We start from the raw sequence: 26,677 nt of genomic DNA on the forward strand, positions 1-26,677 counted from the left end.
ATAACTGACTGCTCAGGACTCTAATCATTTCTTTCGGGATGTTTTTAAGCCACCATTAGCAGATATTCGTAAAGAGTTGCATCCTGTTACAAACTTCCCAGTGACTCACTGGCTACTCAGCCTGCTGCCTTCCCGACACCCGGTGCTCCACCCCGGCTAGTTCTTCGCTGTTGCATAGCAACCGAACATCCCCGACCAAAGGAAGCTTAAGCGTTTCAGGCAGCGTTTGTGGCCTCCCAGGGCCTAGGAAGGGGCCTGGGTCTCAAACACCTGAATTCTAGACCGACTGCGCCATAACACGCTTCCTTGGGTTACGTTTTTCTCAGATTTGACCAGAACGTGTGAGGCCAACAGGGGAGACAACTGGAGAGGGTCTCCACGGCGCGAGCAGAGACGCCGGCACAGACTGCCAGCAGGCCTGCTTCCCGACAGCGCTCGTTCGTCACAAGACGCTGCCGGCGTCCTCCTGCAGGCAGCCAGGGGGCCCCCCGGGGGCCCTCCCCGGCCCCGCGGTCCCTCCCCGGCCCCCGGCCCCCCCGGGCCCCCCGGCTTCCGGCTCTGCCACGTCTGAGGAAAAGCCTGCGCCGCGGAGAGCGCAGAGCCCGCCCGGGCGAGGGCGCGCGGGGGCGGCGCTCTCAGGCGCCCTTCCCCGACCGGGCCCGCCCCCAGGGAAGCTGCAGGGAAGGCGGCGGGCGCAGCAGCCCGCCCAGGAAGGGGCGAGCGGGCGCGCGCCCCCCTCAGGCCGGTTCGGAGGTTCAAAGCCATCCTCTCCCCGGGCCCCCACCCGACGCCAGCGGCCGAGCGCGCGCAGTGGAGGCCTGGAGCGCGCCGGCCCCTCCTGCCAATCACGAGCCGCGCCCGCCTCCCGCCTGGCCCCGCCCCTCCCGGCCCCGCCCCGCCGCTGACGCTCGCGGCTGGGTGCGCGCGCGCAGTTGGGAGCTGGACGAAGCACATCCGCCCGCCGTGCTCAAGCCAGCCAATCGCGCGTCTCTCCTCCCGCGAGGCTCCGCCCCCGGGGCGAGGTCGCTGTATTGGGGCCGCTACGCTGGCGGTGTGTGGCCGCGTCTCCGCTGTGGGCATGGCTGAGGAAGGTATTGTGCTTTCTCCCTGGGGCTGCTCCGGGCGTCAGGCCTCCGGGTGTCTGTGGGTCTCACGGAGACGCTCTTCCCCGCGGCGCGAGAGCTCGGCTCCCCTGCTCCGTGGGAGAGAGGGCTTTCTGTGGTGACGGGGGTGGGGGGCGGGAGGGAATTAGGAGGATAGGGGGAGGGGAGCGCTGAGGGGCGGGAGGAGAGGGCTTTCTGCGGCCAGGGCGAGCGGGGGTGTGGGAGAAGGGGCGGGGCCGAGGAGGGGGCGGGGCCGAGGAGGGCAGGCGGTGGGGCGGGGGAGGAGAAGGCTTCTACTGTAGTAAACCAAAAGGGTGGACGCTGCTGCTTATTAAGGCCTGAGGCGTGGATGGTTCCTGGTTCTAGGCACAAAGGTTTCGAGATTCAGGATGTTTAACGTTATTCCGAGTCACGATTCCGACTATATCGCTTTCATTTTCGAAATTGTAACAGAAATAAAAATTCTTGTATGTAAAGTTAGTTCTCCTACCCGAAAATTTTTGGAGGTATGTAAAGGGGAAAATGAGAGTTGACAGAATAACTAGCAGGTTAATTTGTGGTGAGAAAACAAAACAAGGTTACACTCCTTGTGGAGAGGTACCTGGAAAAATACGAAAAGAATTACAGTAAATCAAGTCACAGCTATATATAAATGAAAACAGTTGCCTTTTTTGGTGTTTTGCACACTAAGGAAATTTTTGGTGATAAGAATTGAGGTCTGTTGAGATAAGTTAATCATCATCCATGTTTTTTTTTATTTTTAGAAGGAAATCAGGACGTCAAGTCCAAGATGGAAAGCCCTTCAGATTCAGCATCAACTTTATCTGACACTCCTCAGAATGGGAATCCACCATCACCAAATTCAAATACACAAGTATGAAAATCTTGATGCTACGCCCTCCCCATCTGTTCTGTGTTTCAAAGTATTCTGGTAGTGGCAGTTTAAGGGCATTGGAGTGTGAATTAATAGCCCATGCTTTTCTGTCTCTGCCAGATTTTCTTCTTGAATCAGTTCATTTCTCACAGTTTCTTGTCAGGTTATTGAGGTGCTCCAAACTGAGGAAATCTGAGTCTGAATAATATTTCTTCAGGGAACCTTAGTCTGTAGTTATGAAGCATTTCTGGTATTGTCAAGCAAATACTAGCCACTGATGATGGGAGAAGTGTCTCAGTCCTATTTTAGAAAGTAAGACTAAAAGAGCCTCTGGAAATTAAAGGCATTGGTGATGCTTACTTGAGATTTGTGGAGACAGAAAGCCAGCCAGTACACCCACTATAGAAGTGGAAAGCCGTCATTTCTAATAGTGATTTACTTCAAGAATGTTTTCTTAACCTTTTTTAATGTTTTGTGTCTTTTTCAGCCTATGAGTGGAACACTGAAAGAAAGATTAAAGAAAACAAGGTCTTCATCTCATTTTTGTAGTGTGGTGAAGCGACTTAAAGTAGAGAATGAAGAAAATGATCAGACCCTTTCAGAACCAGGAGCATCTTCAAAAGAAGAAAATTGTTCCAAATCCCAAGAAAGTGTGGAACACATAGACAATGAATCTGAAAAAGACAGCTCGGAGAGTAAATCTGAATCTAAGTGTGAATCTAAGTCACTTGATACTGGGTCATCTAGTACCCTCCAAAATGATTCTGTGAATGAGAAAACTAAAGAAAATTTAAAGGAAGAAAAAGCAAAATTGGTAAAGCTGGTTAAAGAGAAGGAAGAACTCCTTCGGAGGTTAAAACTAGTCAAAATGTATAGAATAAAGGTGAGAAGAATTTCAGAGCCATTGAATTTTTAAATAAATTGCAGTGAAGTAATTTCAGAATTTGGAAATAAATTCATTTTAGTCAGACAAACACAAACCTGGCTTACAGCAGCTTTAACTGAAATAGAAGTAATTGCTTTAGAGTGAGACATAACCTTCTTCAACATGAGGTACAACTTAAAAGCCGCAGCTTTCGTTTAATGCGCAGATGGAGCTTTTCAACTTTAATTTCTAGTTAGTAGCAAGATTAGAAGTGTAAATTGTTAGATGAAAATATGGTGGGAACAGAAAGGGATGATAATAGAACTAAAATTAGACTACAGAATACAGTATAATGTACTTCCAGTAATCTTGAATCTCTTAAGACATTTCATTTGAGAAAACAGTTTTAGGTTTCAACTTACATAGGTTGAGTTAAACAAAATATGTCTAGAAGGTGGTGACTTCTATTATGTGGGTAGTTCTTGGCCATGTAACACCTAACTCTTCTACAGAAATATAGAATAAATGAGAGAATAGTGTATCTTATTTTTGGTTTTGAATTTTTAGAACTTTTCTAAATGTGACTTGTTCTTAATGTTGGAAATAATTAACTTGAATATTTCACCTTTAAGAACAGTTTGAGGTTCGCAGCATCATATCTTAAAAGTATAGTTGTAATATAAAAGTGTATTTAAAACCTCAAATTCTATTTAACATGTGAATTTAGTAATTTTTCCCCCAAGGTGAGTTTTTCCCAGACCCTGTGCTGCCCGTTACGCGTGCTGTATTAGCCTTTAAATTGAGGCAGGAACCAGTGTAGTCACTGTGATGGTGTAAATTAAAATGCATGAATGTCTGATTATTAACTGACTTTGCTTTTCTGTTTCAGAATAACCTGTCTGAGTTGGAGATGTTAATAAAGAAGTGGAGGAAGTGCAGCCAGCAGCTGCTCTATGAGCTGCAGGAGGTTATGTCGGAGGATGAGGATGAGAAGCTGAGCCTCACTGAGTTGATCGACTACTATGGGATAGATGAAAAAGTGGTGCACTACAACAGAACTGAAGAGGAATTCACAGGGATTTGATACATTTTGGTTTTTTCCCTTCAGGCTTCTTTTTTTTTTTTTCTTTCTCTCTCTCTCTCTCTCTTTGAGGTGATGGGATCACACCCATGGCCTTAAATGTGCTCTTAAATGAGCTATACACTTTACACTTGGCTCCTCTGCAGAATATCTGAGAATGACAGTGTGAAAAGATAAATGTTTTAAAGGGAAGAAAGATGTAAGCTGTTGTGTTGTAGAGGGAGGAATATTGAACAGTTCAGGATATTCTGATACATAAACGGAATTGTAAAATGAAGCTTAGTATTTTGGATATGTTTACTAAAGAAAATATTTAAGTAAGTATAAAAAATTAAATTGTGTTTAAAAAGTTTGGATAATTCTAGAAACCAGGTTTAATACATTGATTTTGTGGCAAAAGGTTTTATATTCAGTGTTAAAAAGTAGTCTTTTCAATGTTTAAATGGCAACTGGCCTAAATGTAACCTGCCTCTCCTAAGTTTATGGACCTGTCTTCATCTGCTTACCATACCTTTGTTTCTGCTAATCTAGAATCTAATTAAACTTGTATGTGAACAATTTTTCTCCCAATTTTGTTTCTTGTTTTCCTCATTTACTAAAATGACCATCTGTTTCCTGAGAAGCTTTGGATCCTATGTGGAGGTGTTCTTGGTATAAAGGTTCTTCACAATTGCCTTTGTAGCTTCATCTGTGATGTAAATGAGAAGGGTCTATTGAGTTCATAGCCCTCAGCCAGAACCCTACCTAAGTTACGTTACTAGGATACCAGCAGGGTGAGTGCTGTAATCCCAGCACTCAAGGAGGCAGAGGCAGGGGGATCTCTGTGAGTTCAAGGCCAAGTCTGGTCTACAAAAATGAGTCCCAGAGCAGCCAAGCTGCACAAAAACCCTGTTTTGAAAAAAACACTAGGATACCTATTAGCTAGATGTGCAGATGTGTCCTAAGCGGGCCCAGTTGCTGAGGTTTGAGAATGAGCCCAGTGGAAACGCATGTTGCTGGAGCTGTTGTATAAACAAAAGGTTGGCGTCTTTAACAATAGTGGGTCTCCTGTCCCCAATGTGTCCTTCTGTCCCCCATCTTCCATTAGACTCTTTGTGCTCTGCCAAAAATTTGCCTGTGAGTCTCAGCATCTGAGCCCAGGGAGACCTGGAAAGACTGATGAATCAACCACTATGCATGTAGAGGACCTGCTCAGATGTAGCCCATAGGCAGCTCAGTCTCCATGTGGGTACCCAAGTAAGGAGAGCAGGGACTGCCTCTGTTAGGAACTCAGGTTGCCTGTTCTTTTAACCCTTGCCTCTGGTGATGTGGCCTTCCCAGGCCACAGGAAGAAGGTCCAGACAGTCCTGATGAGACTTGATAGGGGAGAACTCACCCTTTCAGTGGACTAGGGAAAAGGGAAGGTGGGGGGGAGGGAAGGTGGGACTAGGAGGAGTAGAGGGAGGGGCCTATAATTGGGATATAAAATGAATAAATTGTAAAATAAACATTAAACAAAAGAACAGTCTGTGTAGATGGCTAGACGGAGGGAGAACTTTGTGGTTTGTTCTATTTGCCAAGCATTCCTGAAGCTTTCATGCTTTCTGCTTGGGATCTAGAAAACATTGTTTATTAGTCTGTAACTCTTGTATCCTTGAGCTCTCTCTCAAGAACTTTTTGTTCAGTTGTGCACACCCTCTCATTCCCTTTTGATCTAAAAACTTGCTATTTGATACAACAGGAGACTCAAACCTATAACACACCCAACTACCATATACACATGTAAATTCCCTGTTGCCATCTGCATTTGTGAATCCTTTCTTCCTGTCCAGTAAGCCATGCTGTGCTTGACCTAGTTGACTCTATCACTAGTTGGTTCAGCAGAAGCTTAGAGGAGTTGGTAGCATGAACAGTAGGTACTGAGAGATGACTTAGAGTGTGTAGCACGGGAGCCCTTCAAAGCACCAATCAGACTCTTACACCAGAAGGGATCTTTGGAAAGGCTTCTTCTGGAACACTGTATGAGAGCAGGAGTCCCCAGTTCATTTGTGCCTCAAAGCTGAGGAAGGAGCACTACCTAGAGTTGGTGACAAAACAGATGAGGCACGCACTGTTAGGTCTATTAAGATCAGAATTAGCCATTTAAACTTAGGACATTGTCTTTAGCTAATAGAGTATCCAGGCAACTCATTAGTGACATGGCCTTTCTAATACTAGAAAAGTGAAGAGCCGAGTCTGGACTATCCACAGTTGACTGAAGTCAGAGAACTGGCAACCCACGCTAAGTACAAAGTGCCCGTATTTCCTGCCTTGCACACCCTTTGATTGCATCTCTGAGCTTCTCAGAAAATCCTCCCAGAAATCAGGAAATGGTACCAATGGCTTCTCTGCTAAGTCGACTAACCTGACAGCCTTGTACTCATTCTTGGAGGTAAAGGTCAGCAAGGTCATCACCCATGCTGCTCTTCGCCCCTGGAGCATTGAGCACTGGTTGGGTAATCAATTAAAAACCACTATGAGAGGTTTTTGTAAGTGAATTTTTTTTCTGCTTTCTTCACATCTGTGATAGTTGATAGTATTAATTCTTTTCTTTTATTGAAAGCTCTTTTCTCTCTCTCACATAATACATGATTACAGTTTGTCTTCCTTCCACGCCTTCCAGTTCTTCCTTACACTCCCTCCTATCCAGACCCAGCCCTTAGAAAACTAAAACAGGCTTCTAAGGGGTAACGATAAGATAAAATATAAGATAAAAACTAACGGACAGGAATAGGACAGACCAGCTAAGGGGAAATTTGTATTCTTTGAGGTGGAGTCTCGCTGTGGAACCCAGGTTGGCAGCCAGCTCTACCGATCTTGGCATTACAGGAGCACACTCCTAAATGAAAGATGGTTCTGATCTTTTCTAAAACCTCTTCCAGTATATATTAGATATGGTGGTATATATTAAGCTTAAATTTAGATTATAAACTGCAGAAAAGTAGGGCATTGACATCTCGTGGAGACTTTGGTAAATGATCCTGGTGATGTTGCTTGGAATGCAGTGGGCCGCAGCTGTGGAAGAGTGGATGGATGTTTTTTTTTTTGTTTTTTTTTTTTTTTTTTGCCAGTGGGTTGTCCTCCAGAATTGGCATCATCTACATGAGTTAGAACCAACTATTTCAAGGAAAGGAACAGTTGTTTGCTGAACCCTGTTAGGGTGAAAAATTGGCTTCTGTTACAATAGAGGGAAGGAAGACTATGTTTCCAAAATTAATTTACAAATTAGTATTGGAAAAAATACTGATTTTCTTTGGTTTTATTGGTAAAATTTCCGAAATTCTAGTAACTTTAATTGAATAAAATAAATCTTTGGTGTTTCCTGGCTGAAAAATATTTAATTAATACAAATGACGCTTTATAGAATTTTATTCATTTATTCACGTAGGACAAACAACTGTACTGATTAACCCAAACTCCATTAAAACCGTGTAGCTAAGAGCTAACCTACTTAGGTGTTCTCAGAAAAGCGAGAGAGGTCGTTTTTAGGCCCGCAGCATTATTCTGGAACGGCTCTGCCTGCTGCTCTGCTGGTGTCTACATTGGGACGAGGGCAGGGAATGTCTTCATCCGTAGTCTTTCCACTTCCGCCTGCAGTATCGAGATCTGCTCAGCCTGCTGTTTCGAGATGTTTGTCAACTTCTGGTGTTTCATCATGTTACGGTATCGTTCTCTGGCAATCTTCTCACAGGTCAGCATAGACCCTAATCCAGAAATGGAGACAGGGTTTAGTTGGATGATTACTGGCATCTAGGATCAGTTGTGTGTGCCATAAAGCTGGCAGCTTTATGGTGGTGGTTCAGTATCAGGGTACTTGTTAGAATACCACGACCAGACAGCTTTGGTTGAAGGGAAAGCTCACCCATTTCATGGCAGATGTCCTGTCTCTCTGAGACAGCCACCAATTCCTCCCGCAGACTACAGCTTAGAGCATAATTTGCGACATCCTTTTGATTGCTGTATTTTCCCAACTTCTTGAGTAATTTTTTGCAGTTTTCTACATTCTTCTTGTGGGTCTGAAATTTTCGTTCCCATGAAATCCCAAAACAATTTTGAAAAAAAAAGTTTATTAAATCATTTATACTTTATCATCACTGAGATAACATACTATATCCCTAGTGCCTATTAGATGGTCTATTCATTGTAAACACTCAGGTTTTGTTTTTTTTAAAGACAATGTTAATACTATACTCTAGAAAGTATTTTTTTTTAAAGATGTATTTATTTATTATGTATACAGCATTCTGCCTGCATGTACACCTGCACACCAGAAGAGGGCACCAGATCTCATTATAGATGGTTGTGAGCCACCATGTGGTTGCTGGGATTTGAACTCAGGACCTCTGGAAGAGCAGCCAGTGCTCTTAACCTCTGAGCCACCTCTCCAGCCCCTAGAAAGTATTTTATATGGTCTTAAAATGAGCATTTTAAAACTTTGGCAATTACTTTATTTCCATTTTATACGCTCTATAGTAAAACCAGTTTTGTTGTGATATTATACTAAAATAAAAAGTTCAAAATCCCAGGAAAACTTTCAGTGCTAGTGTGGCTCAGACTGAACTAATGTAAAAACAAATTCACATTCATCCACATATATCCCCAGAGATTAATCCTAATTTCCACAGAAATGCTGGAATGTGTGTTACTGGCTACGGTTGCAAAGACACTGTTCAGGAAGCTCTGGTTTTCACAAATATCAGTAATTTACCAAGTTTGAGTTCAGTTCTGTCTGTGTTCCTAACTGAAACATTTCTTTGCCTACATGATTAGAAGCTTGGCATTATAAAATTGATATGCTTGAGACTGACCTTCTCTAGAACATTAATGGTTTGTTCCATTATTCCAATCTCAATGGCAATGACAGTCTCGTAGTTTGGTTCATTTAGGAACTTTAAGAGGGGGAGAAAGAATATATCACAATGCATGTAAGAATACTTTTTCTATTTCTTTTAGATAACCATAAAGTTTTGAAAATTGTAGTTTTTCATAACAAATATCTGTATGTTAAGATTAAGTTGGCCTTTTGTGCTATAACATTTACTTGTATTTAGCTAGCAATATACTCATCTATATGCTCATCATTACACGTGCTTAAATTTTTCATTTGTTCAACTGGCCAAACATAGTGTCTCACTTGGGTCCCACATTAATAGTGTTTTAGTTAAAGAAACCAAATTGGATTCAAGGTCAGACAGCATGACCTAGAAGAAGAGGCATTACAGAAGGTATGTCAAGTGTAGCCAGGGCAGTCTGTGCTGGGTCAGGGTTTCTCGAGACTTGGGAAATCAAGAAAGGCATTATGGAGAAAAGTTTCTGCATTGTTTATCAAGTATTGATAAACCAGGTAGATGGGATGCGAGGAAGGGAAGGAACAAGGAACAAACGAGGGGAAGAAATGGGAGGCGGGGGAGGAAGGGGGAGGAAGCTGTTCCAGGTTGAAGAGCCACTGTGAGCAAAAGGTCATCTACTTGAGCCCTTGGGAGATGGCTTACTTGAAACAATGCTCGTCACACAGGCATGTGGATCCGAATCAGAGTCCTAGCACCCACGTAAAAGCCTCTAACCCCAGCACTAGGGGGCGCCCTGGAGCTTGCTGGCCAGCCAGGCTGGCAGAAGTGTGTGGGAAAATTACTGAGAAAGACATCCAATGTTGATCTTGAGCCTCCTCCTCCATTTCATTTTCGAATACTGATGATAAAAGCTATAGCGCTTTTTGTTCCTCTTACTGGCCCCAAGGGCAAGTTGAAAGACCCTGCCTACCTAGGGACTTTGTAATTTATTCGGCAGCTAAAATAAATATTAAATATTAAAACATTTGAGCAGATGTCACTAGAATTGAGTAGGAATTCAGTATGACAGCAGTATACAAAAATAACAAACTAAATGAATTTTGAGAGACAGGAGAGAAGAGAAGAGAATTTTGAGAAGAGGAGAGACACAGAGAAGAGATAAAAGGGCCAGAGAGAATAGGGAGGGGGGCAGACAATATCAGAGTATGAGAGACCAAGCGGCTAGTATTAGAGGCTAACTGTAAGATGCATCTCACTTGAAAACAGTGGCAAAAAGAGGAGACAAAGAAAGAAGAGATAAATAGCTGAACTTGGAAAGACAGGTACAGGAAAGAGAGACACCAAAGCTGACTCAAAATTTTAAGCCTGAGTGAGTGTTCAGAGAGATGAGAAATAAGCAAATAAGAAGAGACTAATGAAATTTGGTGTATGCTTGCCATTAGGAAGGAAGGCTTCCTATTAAGTATCTGTGAATGAACGAATGAATGAACAAACAAACGAATGAGGGGGACTGGGAAAGACTAGCCTTTTGACGGTTTCGTGAGAAAAACAGCATCTGAATATCCCAGGCCTTCTGGTTTAGATCTTCCATTTCCATCTCCATTTTCTTGTGCTCCCACTCAATCTGATATATCCCTTTGTGGACGTCTTTACTTTCCATCATGCTAGTCACTTTCTTTTGTCCTTGAGTCTGAAAAGATATGATAGTCACTATGGTTCTGTATCCGGAACTGCAGATTATCTGAAGCTGGTCTTTAAGACTCGACCTGATAACCTGTGCGGGATCGGAGACCTCCCGGTCTTTGCATCTGATCTTCCTGGATAAAACACACGGTTAACATGGCTAAGGCAAACTAGCATTTGTCTTGTAGCTAGTAGCAAAGAAAATGTCAGATGACACTTAAAACAGCCCACTGCTTTGTACCTCACTTAGAATAATGGTTATTCAATATATTCATATTAGGGTAGATATTAATATATTCAATATATTCATATATTAAATTCATTCATATAGGTTATTCAGTAATTAAATTTCAGTAATGAAATTAAAGAATATTTTAAATAAGTAACATTTAAATTAATTACATATTAAACACATTAATTTTATCAAATAAAATATTAAATGCTTATTCAATTAACTTAAATATTATTTAATATTATATGTTCTCAATATTAATAAAATTAAGGAACACTTATATGATCAGTATTTAAATTAAATAAAAACTGTTCTAAGATCACTAAAATGAAATTACCATGTCTCTAAAGTGAATTTATAGTCATGTCTGGCGGCTCCTACCTGTGATTCCAGTGTGTGGGAGGCTATGACAGGAAGATTGTCCCAAGTACAGGACTACTTTGGCCACATAATAAGCTCTAAGCCAGCCTGGGCTGTACTGTCAGCGAAGCAGTCAAACAATTTGTATAAGAACCCCATCAGTTACTATTTTGCATTAATTCTTTTCTTTTTTTTTTCTTCGCTTTCCAAAATCTAGCTTTTTTGAAGCACATCAACTAAACTATAGCATGTTCTACTCTTATTATTTTCATCTTTTGATTATAGCGTGGTCTCTCAACTCCTTGCATTTCTTACTTTTAATAATGTTTTAAAATTGTATTTCAATAACCCCGCTCCCATGCTCATACACATCAACTGGCCATCAGTAGCTCAAAAAATCTTTTCTTTTTATTTCCTTCCTTCCTTCCTTCCTTCCTTCCTTCCTTCCTTCCTTCCTTCCTTCCTTCCTTCCTTCCTTCCTTTTTCTTTTTTCTTTTTCTTTGAGACAGAGTTTCTTTGTCCTTGGCTGTCCTGGACTTGCTTTGTAGACCAGAATGGCTTTAAACTCACAGAGATCTGCCTGCCTCAGCCTCCTGGAGAACTGGGATTACAGGTGAGCGCCACTGCACCCAGCTCAGCCCAGCTGTTCAAAAAAGCTTCAGTTTAAGCATTTCTCTGCTGAGAAAAGCATGTTAACCCAGTGGAGGATCGTAAACTTTAGGTTATGTTTGGCTTGGCACAGCCAGAGAGGTTGCTGTTGGCATCTAGTGAGTGGAGGTCAGGGGTGTTGCTAAGCAGCCTACAAAACACAGGGCGGCCCCCATGGAAAACAATCTCCCATCCCAGATGTCAGAGGTGCTACACTAGAAAGTGACTGTTTTAGAGCTATCTGTCCTCTCCACCTTCACCTCAGCCAACGCTGCAGGTTGTACTTACAGTCAGTGTCTTCCCTTCTTTATCTCACGAGTGGCGCCCTTTCCTCAACCCTTTCCTGAGAATACTCTTGTCAAATGGTTCACACTGTGCGCAAATCGCTACTCAGAGACAGCACCCTGGTTTTCTCTTCTACTTTACTAGAAGCTTTCCCGCCCCCTTCCCTGTTTCCTTCCGTGCTGGACCTCTCAGAGTCAGATTGGAGGTGCATGCACAAACTTCCTATATTGTTGGTCTATCTAACTTCCTAGATTGTCTCAACCAATCTCATGGCTTAAATTACCTATAATTAGATACCTGTATATGATCATCTGTATGCAGTGTGATCTAGTTACATGTGATTTATAGAGAACATGCAACCCTAAATTCTGTCAGGTTGGATCCACCGAAATGTTTGAAATGCATCCATTACCTGTTTCAATTACCAGTACATCAAGCACATAAATTAACAAAGGTCAAACCTCTTCACTCTGGGACCCCAGCCAAAGCTACTGTCTCTCAGTCTTTCCACCATCAGTTAACAATGCTGTATCTATTCAGCTACTCAACTTAAAATTTTAATACTTTTAAGATAGTCTAACATAAGATCTTGGTACGTAATCCAGGATGGCACTGAATCAGTATCTTTCGTGCTGGCCTCTGAATTACAGGTATCGCCAAACCTGGCTAAGCATGGCATTTCTTGCAAACCTCCACTATGTTGAAGGTAGAAAGTTGGGGCGTCTACTTTGGTTGTCCAGTCTTGGAGAAAGCCTGGAACCAGCATTTAGGAAAAGCTAACCTTTTCCCTTATAGAGCCACTTCAGCCACTTTCCTCATAGAACCTTCAGCCACTTAGAGAACAGCAAACCCTGGCTCAGAAGAACAATTTTGGCTAGAGGAAGGGGAGAAGAAACAAAATTAGAAAAGGCAAAGCAAAGCAAAGCAAACCATATACTCCTAGGGAAAAGGTAAGGAAGAAATATTGAAGCAAAACAAAAAAGAAAGAAAAAGACCCCCATGCAGACCCTGTCAACCAAGAATTTAAGAAGCTTGTAATTACAAAAACTGTGTTTCAGAAATGAAGCCTGAGCTGGGCTCCCGGACTCCTAGCACCCAGAATGGCGAGGTGGAAGGATCCCAAGTTGAGGCCAGCTTAGGCAATGTAGCAAGACCTTGTCTCAAAAATCTAAACAGAATAGAATATTTGTAATAGAAGGACAAACTAAGATATTTTGAGGGGAACCAAGTGGATGGAGGAAATCTATTGCTAGTGGACTGGCTCTATAAAATATGCCAGAGGAAGTCCATCAAGTTGAAATAAGACATAGAAGAAGAAACTCAAAGAAAAAGGGAGGGATAAAAATACCACTGAAGAACTATGAATCCATTCATAATAAAGTCCAATCTGGTTCCTGGTTGCTCCTTTTAAAAGAAAGTCACACAGCCAGTCACCATAAATTAGTGTTATTAAGTACATACTATGAGAAGACAGAGTGAAAGAGGAGCCGAGCTTTAGTGGGGCAGAGCTTCCAATACTACCAAAGCTATGTAGACATTAGCCCTTTTTTTGTTGTTGTTACACACTTAGGAGAAAAGGAATTTGCACCAATAACTTAACTTTATGTGCCAGAAACAAACAAACAAAAACCCCATCATTGAACTAACTAAGAACAACAAAAAAAAGAAGCTAAAGTCAAAGCCAGAGGAAAAATAAAGTAAAATGGAGATATGTGAAAAAGAAAATAGAAAACAATAATATCCCTGAAATCAAAAGTTGGTTCTTTGAAAAAGAAACCTGGTATGATTGGCAAACCTTAGAGAGACTAAAGAAAATGTCGGGGTTGGGACTCTCCTATCCAAACCCAAAGCCGTAATTAGAGATATAGCAGAACTATATAAGTCAAAGATTATATAGCATATATAAAGATTGGAAACTATATTAACAAAGGCACATTAGAATGGACATTTAGATGCACTGTCCTGAACTTTCTATACCTTAGAATCATGTAGAGAGATTTAGAAAAATATTTATATCTGGGAGTGAGGTCTTGGCACGTTTACAAAGTTCTGCAGGTGATTCTAATGGCAACGATTGACAAGAAACACTGTTCTGACTGAATTAAAGTTGCTGTTTCAGTCAGGGGTGCCATCGTTATGATGGAACACCATGACCAAAAACAATTTGAGGAAAGGCTTTATTTAGCTTCCACTTCCACTTTAGTGTTCATCATCAAAGGACTCAGGACAGGAACTCAGCAGGGCAGGAACCTGCAGCAGGAGCTGATGCAGAGGCCATAGGTGGGTGCTGCTTACTGGCTTGCTCCTCATGGTTCGCTCAGCCTACTTTCTCATAGAACCCAGGACCACCAGCCCAGGGGTAGCCCCACCTACGATGGGTAAAGGCCTCCTCCATCAATCACTAATGAAGAAAATGCCCTACAGGCTTGCCTGCAGCCCCACCATATAAGGACATTTCCTCAGCTGAGGCTCCCTCTTCTCCAGCAACTCTAGCTTGTGTCAAGTTGACATAAAAGTAGCCAGCACATTTACCATAAAAACGAGAGACACTGTAAAGCATTTCATACAAAAGGCAGTATGTTCAAAAACTGTAATTACCCGAATCACAGAATTCAAGTCTTCAATTATGTTCTTATTGATGAGAATCGCATCAGCATATTCCAGGCTCAACTGGAAATTCTCCAGTTCTACTTGTCCTTGTTTAAGAAGAATTTGCACTGTCAGATTCAGCTGGAATTTCATTTTTTCATCCTGTAATCTAAATGTAAAAAGACTTCAAAGGTAGAATTTGTAGTATATTTAGGTTTCAGACTTCACCCGGAGCAGCTTGACCAGTATTTCCCCAAAGATGTGTGTTTCTAGAAGGCCCTCTCAGTGCCCCTTCACTTGATCTGGAATTCTAATTGTGCTGTTTAAACAAGAGTGTGGACCAAATTACAGTCATGAACTTTTTCTGTAAGATTAGGAAAAAAAAAACTGTATAGTCTTGATTGTAATGAAAAGAAGTTTTAAAAAAAAGTAGAAATACTTTTAAGTGGAAAGCCTATCAACATTTGACCTTACAGATTTTTGAAAATATAACAATATTAAGTATATATGCTGCTTATCAAATCTATTGCCTAATTCATATTCCCCCTATAGCCTAGATCTGAAACTGATGTATAACAATGAATTTGGGAATGTCACAGAAGTATTTATCCATGTGGTTATACATACGGCCTTTTGAGGCAAAGACTTTATACAAAGCACTCAGTAAAAACCATCAGGCTCCACGAAGAAAAACATAAACCTGGTGGGTGTTTATGGAGAAATTGTTTGGAAATTAGCTTGGTTTCCACTCAGGCTTGAGCCCAGCAGTCTGCATGGGCAGAGACAGGTTCTTTGTACTTTTGTGGGATCCTCGCCCACCCCCTTTCCTGAAAGTTTGCTTTTTTGTGTTAAGAGCACACATGGCGAATTTTCTTTTGAAACAAGTCTTGTGTTACAAACCACACTCTATAAAATGGAACATTTCAGCACAGTGCTAGAACTGAGACAGCCAGCCAGCTGTGGATCAGCCAGACTGTGAATATGAATGACAAAATCCCGAAAAACCTGAGAGGGTCGAGTTACCGGAGGAGCTCATGGAGCACTCTTTCGATCTCGTGCTGCACAGCCTCATCCTCCTCCACTCGCTTCCGGAGAAAAGTCATCATTTCAAGCAGGCTGGCTGCCTTCTGCTTCACCTGATGAGCCCAACACCAGCAGGTCAGCACATGTGGGGCTTGGCTGGAGACAACATCTGTCTTGGACTTTTTCTTACAAAATCTTAACAAGCCTGCCTTTCTTAGAGATGAAATCTTTTCATAACTCTGGTGAGTTATGTAAAACATGGTGGGCACATTCCATAAGAAATTTAAAGAGTACCAAGTTGGTCTCTGGCTGAAAATCGAGTATGTATTGTATGCGTGTGGGTGACGTACACATATACAGATCATTTTGAAATCCGTTATCATCAACTTCAGATGAAATATCTAGACTCACAGACACTCAGTGAAAGTTTGCCACACTGATGTTTGTGCACTGACTTTGGGAAATTACAAGAGAGGAGACAGAAGCGGGCAAAGGCAGGAGGGTCTCTTCACAGCTAAACACATTCTCACGCTCTCACCTTTTCCTCATCTCCTTCCCCTCATCTAGCAATGATGCTGCTGCCTCTGGAGAGCTAAATATAATTCTATGCAAAACCATTTCTAGCAGTGCTGTCCGGGAGAAGAGTGATGTGAGTCATGTGACTTTAAATTCTCTCATAGTCACTTTATAAAAAGTGAAACGAAACAGATGAACTTAACTTTACTAATGCTTTTTATTGAACACAATCTCCCCAAGATACTATTCTGCTTATAAGCAGTGTAAAAATATTAAGGAGGCACTTTTGATTTGTTTGATGGGAGGTGAAATCTGTAGTGTGTTTTCCAATAAGAGCCCCTCTCAGTAACTGGTCACATCTGTTTCCAGCGCACAGCGAACACATTTTGGACCTTGAGGATTTACATCAACACAAATAATGTTATTTGATTTGTTACAAACTAAGAGGCTCTTATTTTTCATGCATGTACTGACAGATGTGCTTTTTGCTTTTGGAATACTTAAAATTTAAAATGAAGTTATGTACTTTGTACTCGTTTTCCAGTTTTGCTCGTCTGATTGAGCAGAAGTGTTCCCAGACCAAGGGGTCCAAGCCTTCCGGCATGTTACTGATATTGTCCAGCTCGTCCATGGATCTCATTTGCTGGAAAAAGGTGTCCTTATTTAACTTGCCAGGTCCTGGTCTCTCGCCGAAAGGAATAAGAGTGTTCATATCTGTGTGTGTTTTCTGTTTGGGAACCCTGGTATTAGCAAGAAAAAAAAAAATCAACCTTTAATACTCTCACAAATACCAAAATGCAAACCAACCAACCAAAACAACCAATCAACCAACCAACCAGCCAGCCAGCCAGCCAGCCAGCCAACCAACCAACCAACCAACCAACCAGAACCCAGTGTTAAGTCACAGACCATTAGCATAAGCCTGAAGTTGTCTTGTCATTTCCTTTGTCACGTCAGGGCTGGTGAGCGGGTTACTCCAAGCACAAGCAACCACTTTGTCATTTCATACTCTAGCTTCCCAGACATGCTCTGGACTTACAGGTACCCCTAACTGTGCTGGCACCAGCAGCTTTACCCATGCAAGAAAACCCATTTCTTCTGTGTATTAGAAGCAAATAAACATCCAATAGCAGCTAGTGTGTATGCCCCCTGGGCCTGTCTGGCATAGTAGCCTCTTCTGGTACCTTTTATTCAGTAGGGCCTACCTGGACACATCTAGAACTGGGAAAGGGCTTTCTGTCTACATTCATAAGGTAGCTTAGTTTTCTTGGGCTGTGGCTGGGAGGTGAAGAAGGTTACAAAGAGCTGTGTATCTCCCTGTGGAGATGCCTGGCAGTGTACAGCCAGTGACATTTCCTCCGTATCTCCAGACAGGGTGGTTGGGTTCTGGAAGAAGCTACTGGCCAAAGGCCAGCTCTGGGTCTGAGAGACAGTGGAATTAGATCTCAAAAGAAATATTATTTGGTGATCAAGTGCTTCCCATGGGTTTATGATTTTGCACACTCCTAGCCAGAGTTGGTGGCTCACACTAATCTCTGCACTCAAGAGGCTGAAGCAAGAAAATAACTAAAATTTGAGGCCAGTCTGGACTACATATTGAGCCTCGGGCCAGCCAATGCTGGATAGTTAAGGCCCTGCCTCAAAAGATGTACAGTAAGCAGAAGGGGAACTGAGCTAGGGAGACAGTTCTGTCAGTACTGAACAGGATAAACACTTGCCCTCAGTCCCCAGAGCCCATGTAAAAAGCCCAGTGTTGCAGTATGTGCTTGTGTCCCATCTGAGCATGGATAGGCCGAGGTGGGCAGATCCTGGGGCCTCCCTGGCTAGTCAGCTTAGGAAAACCGACAAGATCCAGGCCGCTGGGAGACTCTGCCTCAAAAATTAAAGACATCAAATCAACCCAAAAGGTGGAAAGCAACTGAGGAATTACATCATGGGTTTACCTCTGGCTTACACACACACACACACACACACACACACACACACACACACACGCATGCACACATGGAGGGGAGGCAGATGAGGAAAGAAATTAAGACATGAGACAAGTCTCAGGCTAAATTCGAAGAGTTGACAGTAAATCTGTCAAAGGTGAGACTATGAGCTTGTATGCCTCACATAAATTATCTCTCTCCTTTGTGACAAACGGCATGATTTTGTATTACATTTGTTTGAAATTTCAAATATCTTTGGAAAACATGTATGCCAGCTATGGCTTAAGATTTTTCATGTGTGAAATAGCACTTGGCTATTTTTAAACACTGGAAAGAGGTCATCACACTTCGTCCTCTAGCATAGGACACCAGCATGATCTTGGAAAGCACTTAATCATGATCAGGTGGACACTTTCATCTCAGGATGGTTCACTGATTATTTTTATCTAATTGGGAAAAGGTGAAAAAACTGTAACTGTTTTACCTTTTGATTTTTATTTACTAATTTTTGAAATGTTTTGCATGTGCACACGCCTGTGTCGTGGCACACTGTGGAGGTCAGAGGGCAACTTGTGGGAGTTGGGTCTCTCCTTCCACCATGTGGACCCCAGGGATACCACTCAGGTCACCAGGCCCGGCCCTGAGGAGCCATCTCTCTGGCCCTCATAATTCTTTTAAAAAGACCCTGCCCTTTCTGCCCCACGCCCCCAACTCCAATTTGATAGCATAGAGAAACAGACCTTGGCCGCCGCTTAAAAAGTTTGTAGAGTATATCCACGTGGTGCCCAGAAGTTTCAGAAAATTCCTTTTTGAAGCTGCGTTCCAGAATCTAAGGATAAACACAGTATCTCTAGGACCGCAGAAACACACACACATTTCTCACTGGTTAGTGTAATTTCTAAAATACAGATGGTACCGCTGTGACCTTAAGACCTGGTTTTAACAGTTATTAGAGAGCAACCGTTTTCTATGCAAAGACTTCCTAAAAGATTTGTTCCTAGGGAGCATGTCAGGGCACTAAAAATATTTAAAAATATGAAAAATATTATTGTATATGACATTTTAAGAGCAATCATCTGGAAGTGCCCCCAAATAGTATTTACTCAGGAAACATGCAAGTCGCTGTTCATTCTATCCCTTTCTACCTCATTTTGTTCCATCCCTTTTTGCTATTCTAGCTATTATTCCTGTTACAAGCTGTTGGCATCCCATTAAGCTGATTTTATGAGGAACTTATGGGCTCCACAGCCCCAACTTTGAGGACCCTAAACTTAATGACCTCTCCTACACTTTCTTTTTCCACAGAAAAAGCTTAACCTAGGGAAATTGACAAAAATTCCTCTAACCCATGGATCTTTCAGAAATGCAAAATAACTGTGCAGAATGAAAGTCACAACTGAAGATGCCAGAAGGAGAACAATCCGGGAGGAAGCCCATTCAGGTCCTGCCCAACCTCCCCTGCCGACCCCAAGTGCCACAGCTCAGCACTGTCTGACTCACTTTGTCCTCCGCCAGTAAGTTGTCATGGTGCTCCTTCAACACATCCAGGTCCTCTCGAGCTTTCTGGATGATTTCTAAAGTCTTACTCTGCGGGAATGGCATGGTTAGTTAGTTGGAACTGAGAGTCCTCCAGTCAAACAAAGCCATAGGTGAGTCTAAGAACAGGAAGGCACCCACAGGATACAATGGGGGGTGGTCAGAGCAGGTTGTCTAGTGTCTCTGAAATGCCCTCCTCCTCTCCTAACGATGTCTAACAGCCTGCAGGGTTGTGGTAATACACTTCATACCATCTTGCTATGTAGCCCAGGCTGGCCTTTAGCTTGTGCTCCTCCTGTGTTAGCCTCCCATGTGCTGGGATTACAAGCATGTGCTACCATGCCTGGTAAAAGTTCTTGGCATGTGTTATAAACAGACTCTTTTCTTTTTTCTTTTTTTGTTTTGAGGTGATCTGTGAACTCACAGTGGAAATACTAAGAAGTTCTTTTCGATGACCGCTTTAGAGTCACTTTTTTTGTGACAGTCTCTCTCTGTCTCTCTCTCTCTGTAGCTCTGGCTGTCCTAGAATTCACTCTGTAGGCCAGCTGGCCTCAAACTCAGAGCTCTGCCTCCTGAGTGTTAGGATTAAAGGTGTATACTGCCACACCTGGCCTTATAAACAGATTATTAAAGTAAGTACATATGTAATCTATGATGCAGCAAATGTGTTCATAATGTGCTCTATTGACACTATCAATATAGGCTGACAGCCACTGAAGCATGTATTAACAATTAGCATCAATATAATTATATCTTTAATAACTCTTATTTAGTTGTGCTCATGTTTAGTGTTTTTGAATATGAAAGTTTTCATTCTATGTTTATCACTTCTATGTTCAGTGACAGTTGGAACCATGACATGGTCTGTAGCAGATGTTTTTTCCTGGACAATAACCTGTGAAAAGCTTCAAAGGTTGCATGCCTTGATCAAGGTCCCACAGCTGCTCCATGCTTAATAGCTGTATCTGGAGTGGGAAGTGTTAGGGGGTGTTTTCCTGTGTAGCCCTGGCTGTCTTAGAACTCACTCTGTAAACTAGGCTGGTCTTGAACTCAGAGATTCACCTGCCTCTGCCTTTTAAGTGCGACAGATTAAAGGTGTGAACCACCACCTGAGCATGGCTGAGTAGGAATAGCAGAAGGAAAAATAGGAGGTGAAATAGCCAAATGTTATTGCAATGGTCTCTACTTGCCTTTTCCTTAAAGAATTCCTCTTGTCTCATAAGACTACTTGATGAGAGTGGAGTTTATGGCTGTAATCAAATAAGACTCCAGCTGTGGGATCTGTGTCTAAACACGGGGCACAGATAACAGAGAGCCCCAAACTTACTTTCTCATCCTGCTTCTTCAAAAGGTAGTTGTTCAGGAACTGTTCCCTGGAGCTCAGTTCTTCATCCAGCAGCAAAGAGAACACGAGGTTGTTTATTTTCAGTTCCTCCTGTGGAAGAGCACTGAGGTTCAACACATCAGGCTGAGAAAGAACTTTCTACTGACAGTCTTAGACTGGACACTAATCAAATAAGCTCATGAGACAAGAGGGATTACTCCAATGAATGCCTTAAAGAAAAGTCAAAACAGGACTTTTACAATAGTGTTTGGCTATTTTACCTTATTTGTCATTTCACTGTAAGCAAAACATACATACATACAAATACTTACCCAGGAATTATTTAATGAGGTACTATGCAGGCCTTTGCTCGTGTCATTACCACTCAATTTTAAAACCTCAGCTTTGCCAGCACAGAATCCAGGTGTCACCAAGAGCCACAGTCGTGACCACTGTTTTGGCTTTAACAATAATGAGCACCTGTGTTTCTGTCATTCTACATGTTGCCACTTTTCATTAACAATATTTTGTTACATCTAAATCTCCTAAAACCTGCATGTCCTCTTTTGTCCTCTCCTTTCCTTCACAATACTTGTAGCAGTCAGCAGTCCGTATACATAGCATCACAGGTTCCATTTTGAATTTTAGGCCCCATGTCAGATAAGTTCTCTCAGTACTTTTCCAGAAAGCAGAAGGGTGTAACAGTCCCCACCCTACCAGGAAGAACAGATCAGAAATAGTTCCAAGAAAAACCACAAATGATCCTTGTCCTCAGTCACCAGCACGGGTGGAAGGGTGGAAAGTGCCGGGACCCAAGATACACTGGGGCAACATGACTGTGGTCCTGGGTATGTGCTAATCGCTCCGCCTCCCCTGGACATTCCAGGTGTGACTTAAAGATCAAATATCCTCCAGGTGTCCGGGGCAGGAATAACTGGACCTGGTGCCCAAAATTAACCAATCATTTTAAAAGTCAACTACCCTACAGACCCTGTATTCAATCCAGTGTTGCCAGACCTGTAACCCTCTTGCCCCCTTGAATTTTTTTTTTGTTGTTGTTTTGTTTCGTTTTCCTTTAAAAACCTGAGGCTTTTGTTCCTCAGGGCTGTTCCTCGCCAGTTTGCAGGGCAGCCCCATCATGCAATGGCTTGAATAAACCTCTTGCTGTTACATCTATTCAGTCTCTGAGTTTTCTTCATCTGTCTTCTCAGTAATTGGGCTCTCCCTGGGCCTAACACTTCCATAGGGCAGTTTATAAGGCTCCACAGCCCCTTCTAGTCCTTGGAAATTGGCAACTTGCTGAGGTCAGACCTGGCTGGACCCTTCTGGCAAAACTGTGGATTCCTCTGTTCTTTTGTCAGGGCATACATGATATTGTGCTGTCTTTGGGGATGTTTGTAGTTACAGATGCTCAGAGCACAAGCCTAGTAGATTTAATGAAAGTTGAAAAACGATCATTGTCTGTTTTCACTTTCAATTACTCATTGAAATATTTTATAAAGAAATGCTCCTACTTATGCTTTTGATGCCTAGGGGTATAGTTTGTACAGTAAAGTCAGAACAGATATTAGATCCTTTATCAGTTTTGGGGACAATGCCCTTGTCCTTGCTATCTGAAGGTGACTGATGGTCAGTGTTGACTGCTGAGAAACTCTAGGGTCTCAGGGAGAAAGGCCTCTGGGCATGGCTGGGGAATTAGCTTGACTAACTTATGAGGGAAGGCCCATTTTGATTGTGGTCAGGATCGCTAACTGGGCAGGGATCACAGACCACAGAAGAGGAGGAAGAGACGTGGGCAGCACACACATCCACTGCTCTTCTGACTGGACACAGTGAGGCCAGTTGCTGATGCCTCCTCTACCTTGATGGTCTACAATTTAAAACCCCGAGCTAGAAAAACCCTTTCTACCTTAAGTTGCTTTTGTCAGAGTGTTTGTTTTATTGCAGCAATAGAAAAGGAAACCAAGATAGTGACCAACCGTCATTTTCTTTTTAAAATGTCATAAATCCATGAATTTGGAAAAATTGGATGAGTTTAAACGAATTGCAACAATAATGTTGGTATAAGATTCTTGTGGAATGTATACAGTTTACCCTTGTTCATTCAAACGCTGATTTCTCTACCCCACTGTCTGGTTTCAATCCAGACATTGCATTGTGATGTTTATTCTAAGCATCACCTGTCTTAAGTTTGTGTAAACATGCCACCATTTGTTGTCTGTATTGTCAATAGAACAACCAGCCACAATGCTGAGCAATGGAGAGAATAGGGTGGGACATCCTGGGCTGGGAGGGAGAAGGAAGTTAGTAGGAGGAGTCAGGAAGGAGAGATGGGCAAGACAGGACTTAGAACCATGAGGAAGGATGAACCGGACCTGAGATATGACTAAAAGCAAGTATAATGTGGGAAATCTGAATGGGAGGAAACTTTGCGGGAGTGGAAGTTTAGGATGGAGTAACTATTGCCCAGCATTGTGCTCTAGGCTAACTAAATAAGTCCTAGTCTTTGTGTGGTGATTTAGGTATACAGCTTGTTTAACTAAAAGATAAGTCAATAATAAATATTAATAATCAACAACATAATAATAATTAATATTGTTAGTATTGTCATTGGTGCTGGAGTCTTGCACATGTAAAGGAAGTATTCTGCCCCAGCCCTGTTTTTCTTATTTTTGTTTGTTTTTTTGAGACAGGGTTTTTCTGTATAGCTCAGGGTGTGCTGGAACTTGCACTGTAGACCAGGCTGGCATTGAACTTATATAGATCTACCTGCCTTTGCCTCCCAAGTACTTGGCTTAAAGCCATGCACCACCACTGCCTAGCTGTATATCTGATTCTTAAATGGTGTACTTTAGACCAAATAATGGTAGTTGCTGAGTCCTTTGGACATTGCCTAGTAGTCTGATCACCCCCTCATTATCTATACAAAAAGATATTCTAAGCATGTCTTTAAAAAAAAAAGCAGCTTTCTTGAAGCATTTTCACATACCATGCACAGCCTTTTGCAGCTATTTTATATTGACCTCTATCAGAACCCCTCATAAGCTCCTCCTTCTCCCTAAAGCAGCTACTTATCAGGACCCTGGAGAAGTCAGAAGGAGAAAGAGAGAGTGCAGCAGCAGCAGGCTGGAGATGACTGGCACTCTGCCAGCAAGCGCGGCCTCTGTACCAGGTAAGTGTGCTGGTCAGCTTCCTTAGATGGAGGGATGCCCTGCAGGTTACTTAAAAGGACAAGATACAGGAACAAAGCCTTCATTTACCTGGTTGACAACCATCTCTGCCTTCACTCTTTTGTCAAAGAGTCTCTTCAAATGATCATCAAAGCCCTGTGTGCTTTCTTGAATAGAGTTTTGAAGTTTCTTCAATTCTGCATCTAAAGACTAAATGGGAGGTGATAGATGCTTATCACAATTGGTATTTGCATTTTGACACATGGAAGAAGCAGGAAGAAGGCAGAGAGGTACTACCTGGACCCATCTAAAATACTGTGAGTTTGGAATTTTTGCTTTCATTTTTTTGTCTTATCCCTTTTTTGTGTGTATTTGGGTGTGCTGTAAGTTGTGTGTACACGTAATATTGACCTCAGCAGGGTGAGCCCTCCTACACCCATTAACAATCAAGAAACTGTCCTACAGACACGCCCGCTGGCCAGTCTGATGGCAACATTTCCTTGCTTCAGGCTCTTTTTAACCACTTGTCTCTAGCTTGTGTCAAGCTGGCAAAAACTACCTGTAACACTATCCTTTTCTCTTCTGGCGTCTGTAGCATACCTATCCAAATCCTGACTTCTGCCAAGATTAGTTATTTGGGCTCTTTAGGCTTTTGGCTTTTAAACTTTGTTAAAAACACAAGGGAGAACTACAATGAATAAAAATACAAGCTGATAAACACTAGCGTTGAAGAAGTTGCTGGGAAGATAATGCCATGAAAAGCTGGTAAATTGTACTATCCTGTCTTGAGTGATGGTGTAATTTAATTTCCTTCATGAAAGAGTATTATTTATTGTGTTACATGTCATCGGTTTATTTCTGGAGGAGTCTTCCTAGGTTGTGAAGACTTCCTAAATACTTTCTGATGTTCCTGCCTCTGCCTTGCAGGTGTTGGGATTGCAGGTATACACCGCTACCATCAACCAATTACCATCGACTCTTGAATCTCTGCTACAAGTGTAAGATATTTTAATGTGGGCATGTTGTTTCTTTGAGCTGGAGGAACAGAAAAGAGAACTAGGTTGCAAAAGCCTCAAATAAGGACTGAACTGTGTATCATGTAGTCATGTCATTTTTCTTTTCTCAACGTCTTTCCTTGAGGTCGAGATTGGCTCAGGCAGAGGCACTGCTGAACCCAAATAGCTGGAGCCAAGGAATCGCAACCCTGTGATGCATGTGCTATAATAGGTGCTCCTTAAAACAGGGGAAGAACAAGGAGCAACCGAATGCTAAAAATGTGACATTAATAAGAATACAAAGCAATTGCTATATATATATTTTAAATGTCCCAAGGCTTCAGTTTTGTCTCTCCCAATCTCTTTAAGTTCTTCAGAAAATTTGAGCCAAATCACTATCCTTAAGCTCTATTAGAGACACTAGGAAAAATCTGACCTAGAGAATCTAGAGAAGTTATATTAATTTCCCGTCCCTCTAACCTTTCTGTACTTATCTCTTTCTTCATTTAGATCCTTGACTTTTTTCTCATACTCTTTGAATTGCTTCCTTTCTTCTTCAGTCCACAGAGCATCGGGTTTTTCCATGAAGGCAGGTTGAGGGATCACCTGGAGATACAAGGATAGATATATAATTTATATGTAACGCAGCACCACAGTAAAACCTCCTAGCTCAGACCGCAGCTAAAAACCCAGAACGTTAAGGGAGTAACTTGGTGCTTTGATGGAAGGCTGTGGAAAAGCCTTATAACTAGGTTCCTATGACTCCAAGAGGGTGATCATTTTAGGGTTCCTTGGGCTCTTAAGGGACAAAGTCAGATGTGTGTTGTTATCTTTGTAGCTGGAACTTCAGGAAGACCTGGAACGTTATGTCCCTGTTATGTTTATTCCATCTGTAGGTGAAGCAAGGGGACTATGCTTGCTTGATTGTGCTAATTTCTTCCTCCTCCTCTCTCTCTCCTCCTCCTTCTGGTGGTGCTAAGTGTATGTGGCAACAGAAAGCACATGTCTTGTTGGCCCATTGTGGTGTCTTTCTAGGTCAACTGAATATTGGGCACTGTAGAGTTTCTGAAACTGAGCTCCAGAGAGAATGAAAATGATGAACTTTAAGTAGCTCTTTTTACCTCATTGCATCTTCCACAAGATGGCAAAACATCTTACCATTCTTAAGATGTCTTCCTTCTTAACTTCCAGAACACCTCCCATCATGTCCATCAGGCCTCTTTGTCTTTCATCGGCGGCCTGGGGGGAAAAAAAACAGGAGAGAGCTAATATGTCAGGCAGCTGTCTGCTTGCTATTAGACCATTTACATTTGGGAAGTGAAGGGTGATATATAGAGAGAACAGAAGAACAGCATTTGCACTCCAAGGGACAGCTTGACTGTGGCAAATGCACGGTGTGTTTCTGTGATAGGAAGGATATTTTAGGTATTTGAACATGGCCACATACCTGTGATTGTAGCAATTTCTTTAATTCAATGGATGTGACCAAATTTGTTTTGGCTTTTTTCCATGGAGTAACATGTTTTTTAGTTGCAACCTGAAAGAGAAAGAAAGCATAGTTTCCTGCTGAGTTTCTTAAAAACAAAACAAACAAACAAACAAAAACAAAACAAAACAAAAAAAAAACAAGCCAGATTTTCCTTCTATAGTC

At 42.2% G+C, this 26,677-nt stretch overlaps 2 protein-coding genes across 2 annotated transcripts in view; one reads left to right on the forward strand and one right to left on the reverse strand.

Annotated features, from left to right (window-relative positions):
* The first annotated feature begins 933 nt into the window (after positions 1-933).
* Positions 934-4,493, forward strand: Sfr1 (SWI5 dependent homologous recombination repair protein 1). The gene is made up of 4 exons (XM_021640214.2): positions 934-1,091; positions 1,868-1,977; positions 2,465-2,860; positions 3,732-4,493. The coding sequence occupies exons 1-4, from the start codon at positions 1,079-1,081 to the stop codon at positions 3,924-3,926; spliced, it is 714 nt and encodes a 237-aa protein (XP_021495889.1). The 5' UTR covers positions 934-1,078; the 3' UTR covers positions 3,927-4,493.
* Positions 4,494-7,268: 2,775 nt separating this feature from the next.
* The window catches only part of Cfap43 (cilia and flagella associated protein 43), a 77,077-nt gene continuing 57,668 nt past the window's right edge, over positions 7,269-26,677 (reverse strand). The window contains exons 25-38 of the mRNA XM_060390893.1: positions 26,474-26,563; positions 26,185-26,265; positions 25,507-25,632; positions 24,122-24,241; positions 20,865-20,972; positions 19,502-19,588; positions 18,742-18,830; positions 16,594-16,807; positions 15,552-15,664; positions 14,538-14,697; positions 10,257-10,421; positions 8,750-8,830; positions 7,804-7,957; positions 7,269-7,645 (exon numbers count right to left, since the gene is read on the reverse strand). Of these exons, the coding sequence (XP_060246876.1) occupies positions 7,479-7,645; positions 7,804-7,957; positions 8,750-8,830; positions 10,257-10,421; positions 14,538-14,697; positions 15,552-15,664; positions 16,594-16,807; positions 18,742-18,830; positions 19,502-19,588; positions 20,865-20,972; positions 24,122-24,241; positions 25,507-25,632; positions 26,185-26,265; positions 26,474-26,563 (1,755 nt within the window). The 3' untranslated portion in view covers positions 7,269-7,478. The remainder of the gene's footprint in view (positions 7,646-7,803; positions 7,958-8,749; positions 8,831-10,256; positions 10,422-14,537; positions 14,698-15,551; positions 15,665-16,593; positions 16,808-18,741; positions 18,831-19,501; positions 19,589-20,864; positions 20,973-24,121; positions 24,242-25,506; positions 25,633-26,184; positions 26,266-26,473; positions 26,564-26,677) is intronic.

Source organism: Meriones unguiculatus, chromosome 1 (genome assembly GCF_030254825.1).
Source record: "Meriones unguiculatus strain TT.TT164.6M chromosome 1, Bangor_MerUng_6.1, whole genome shotgun sequence".
NCBI classification, from domain to species: domain Eukaryota; kingdom Metazoa; phylum Chordata; class Mammalia; order Rodentia; family Muridae; genus Meriones; species Meriones unguiculatus.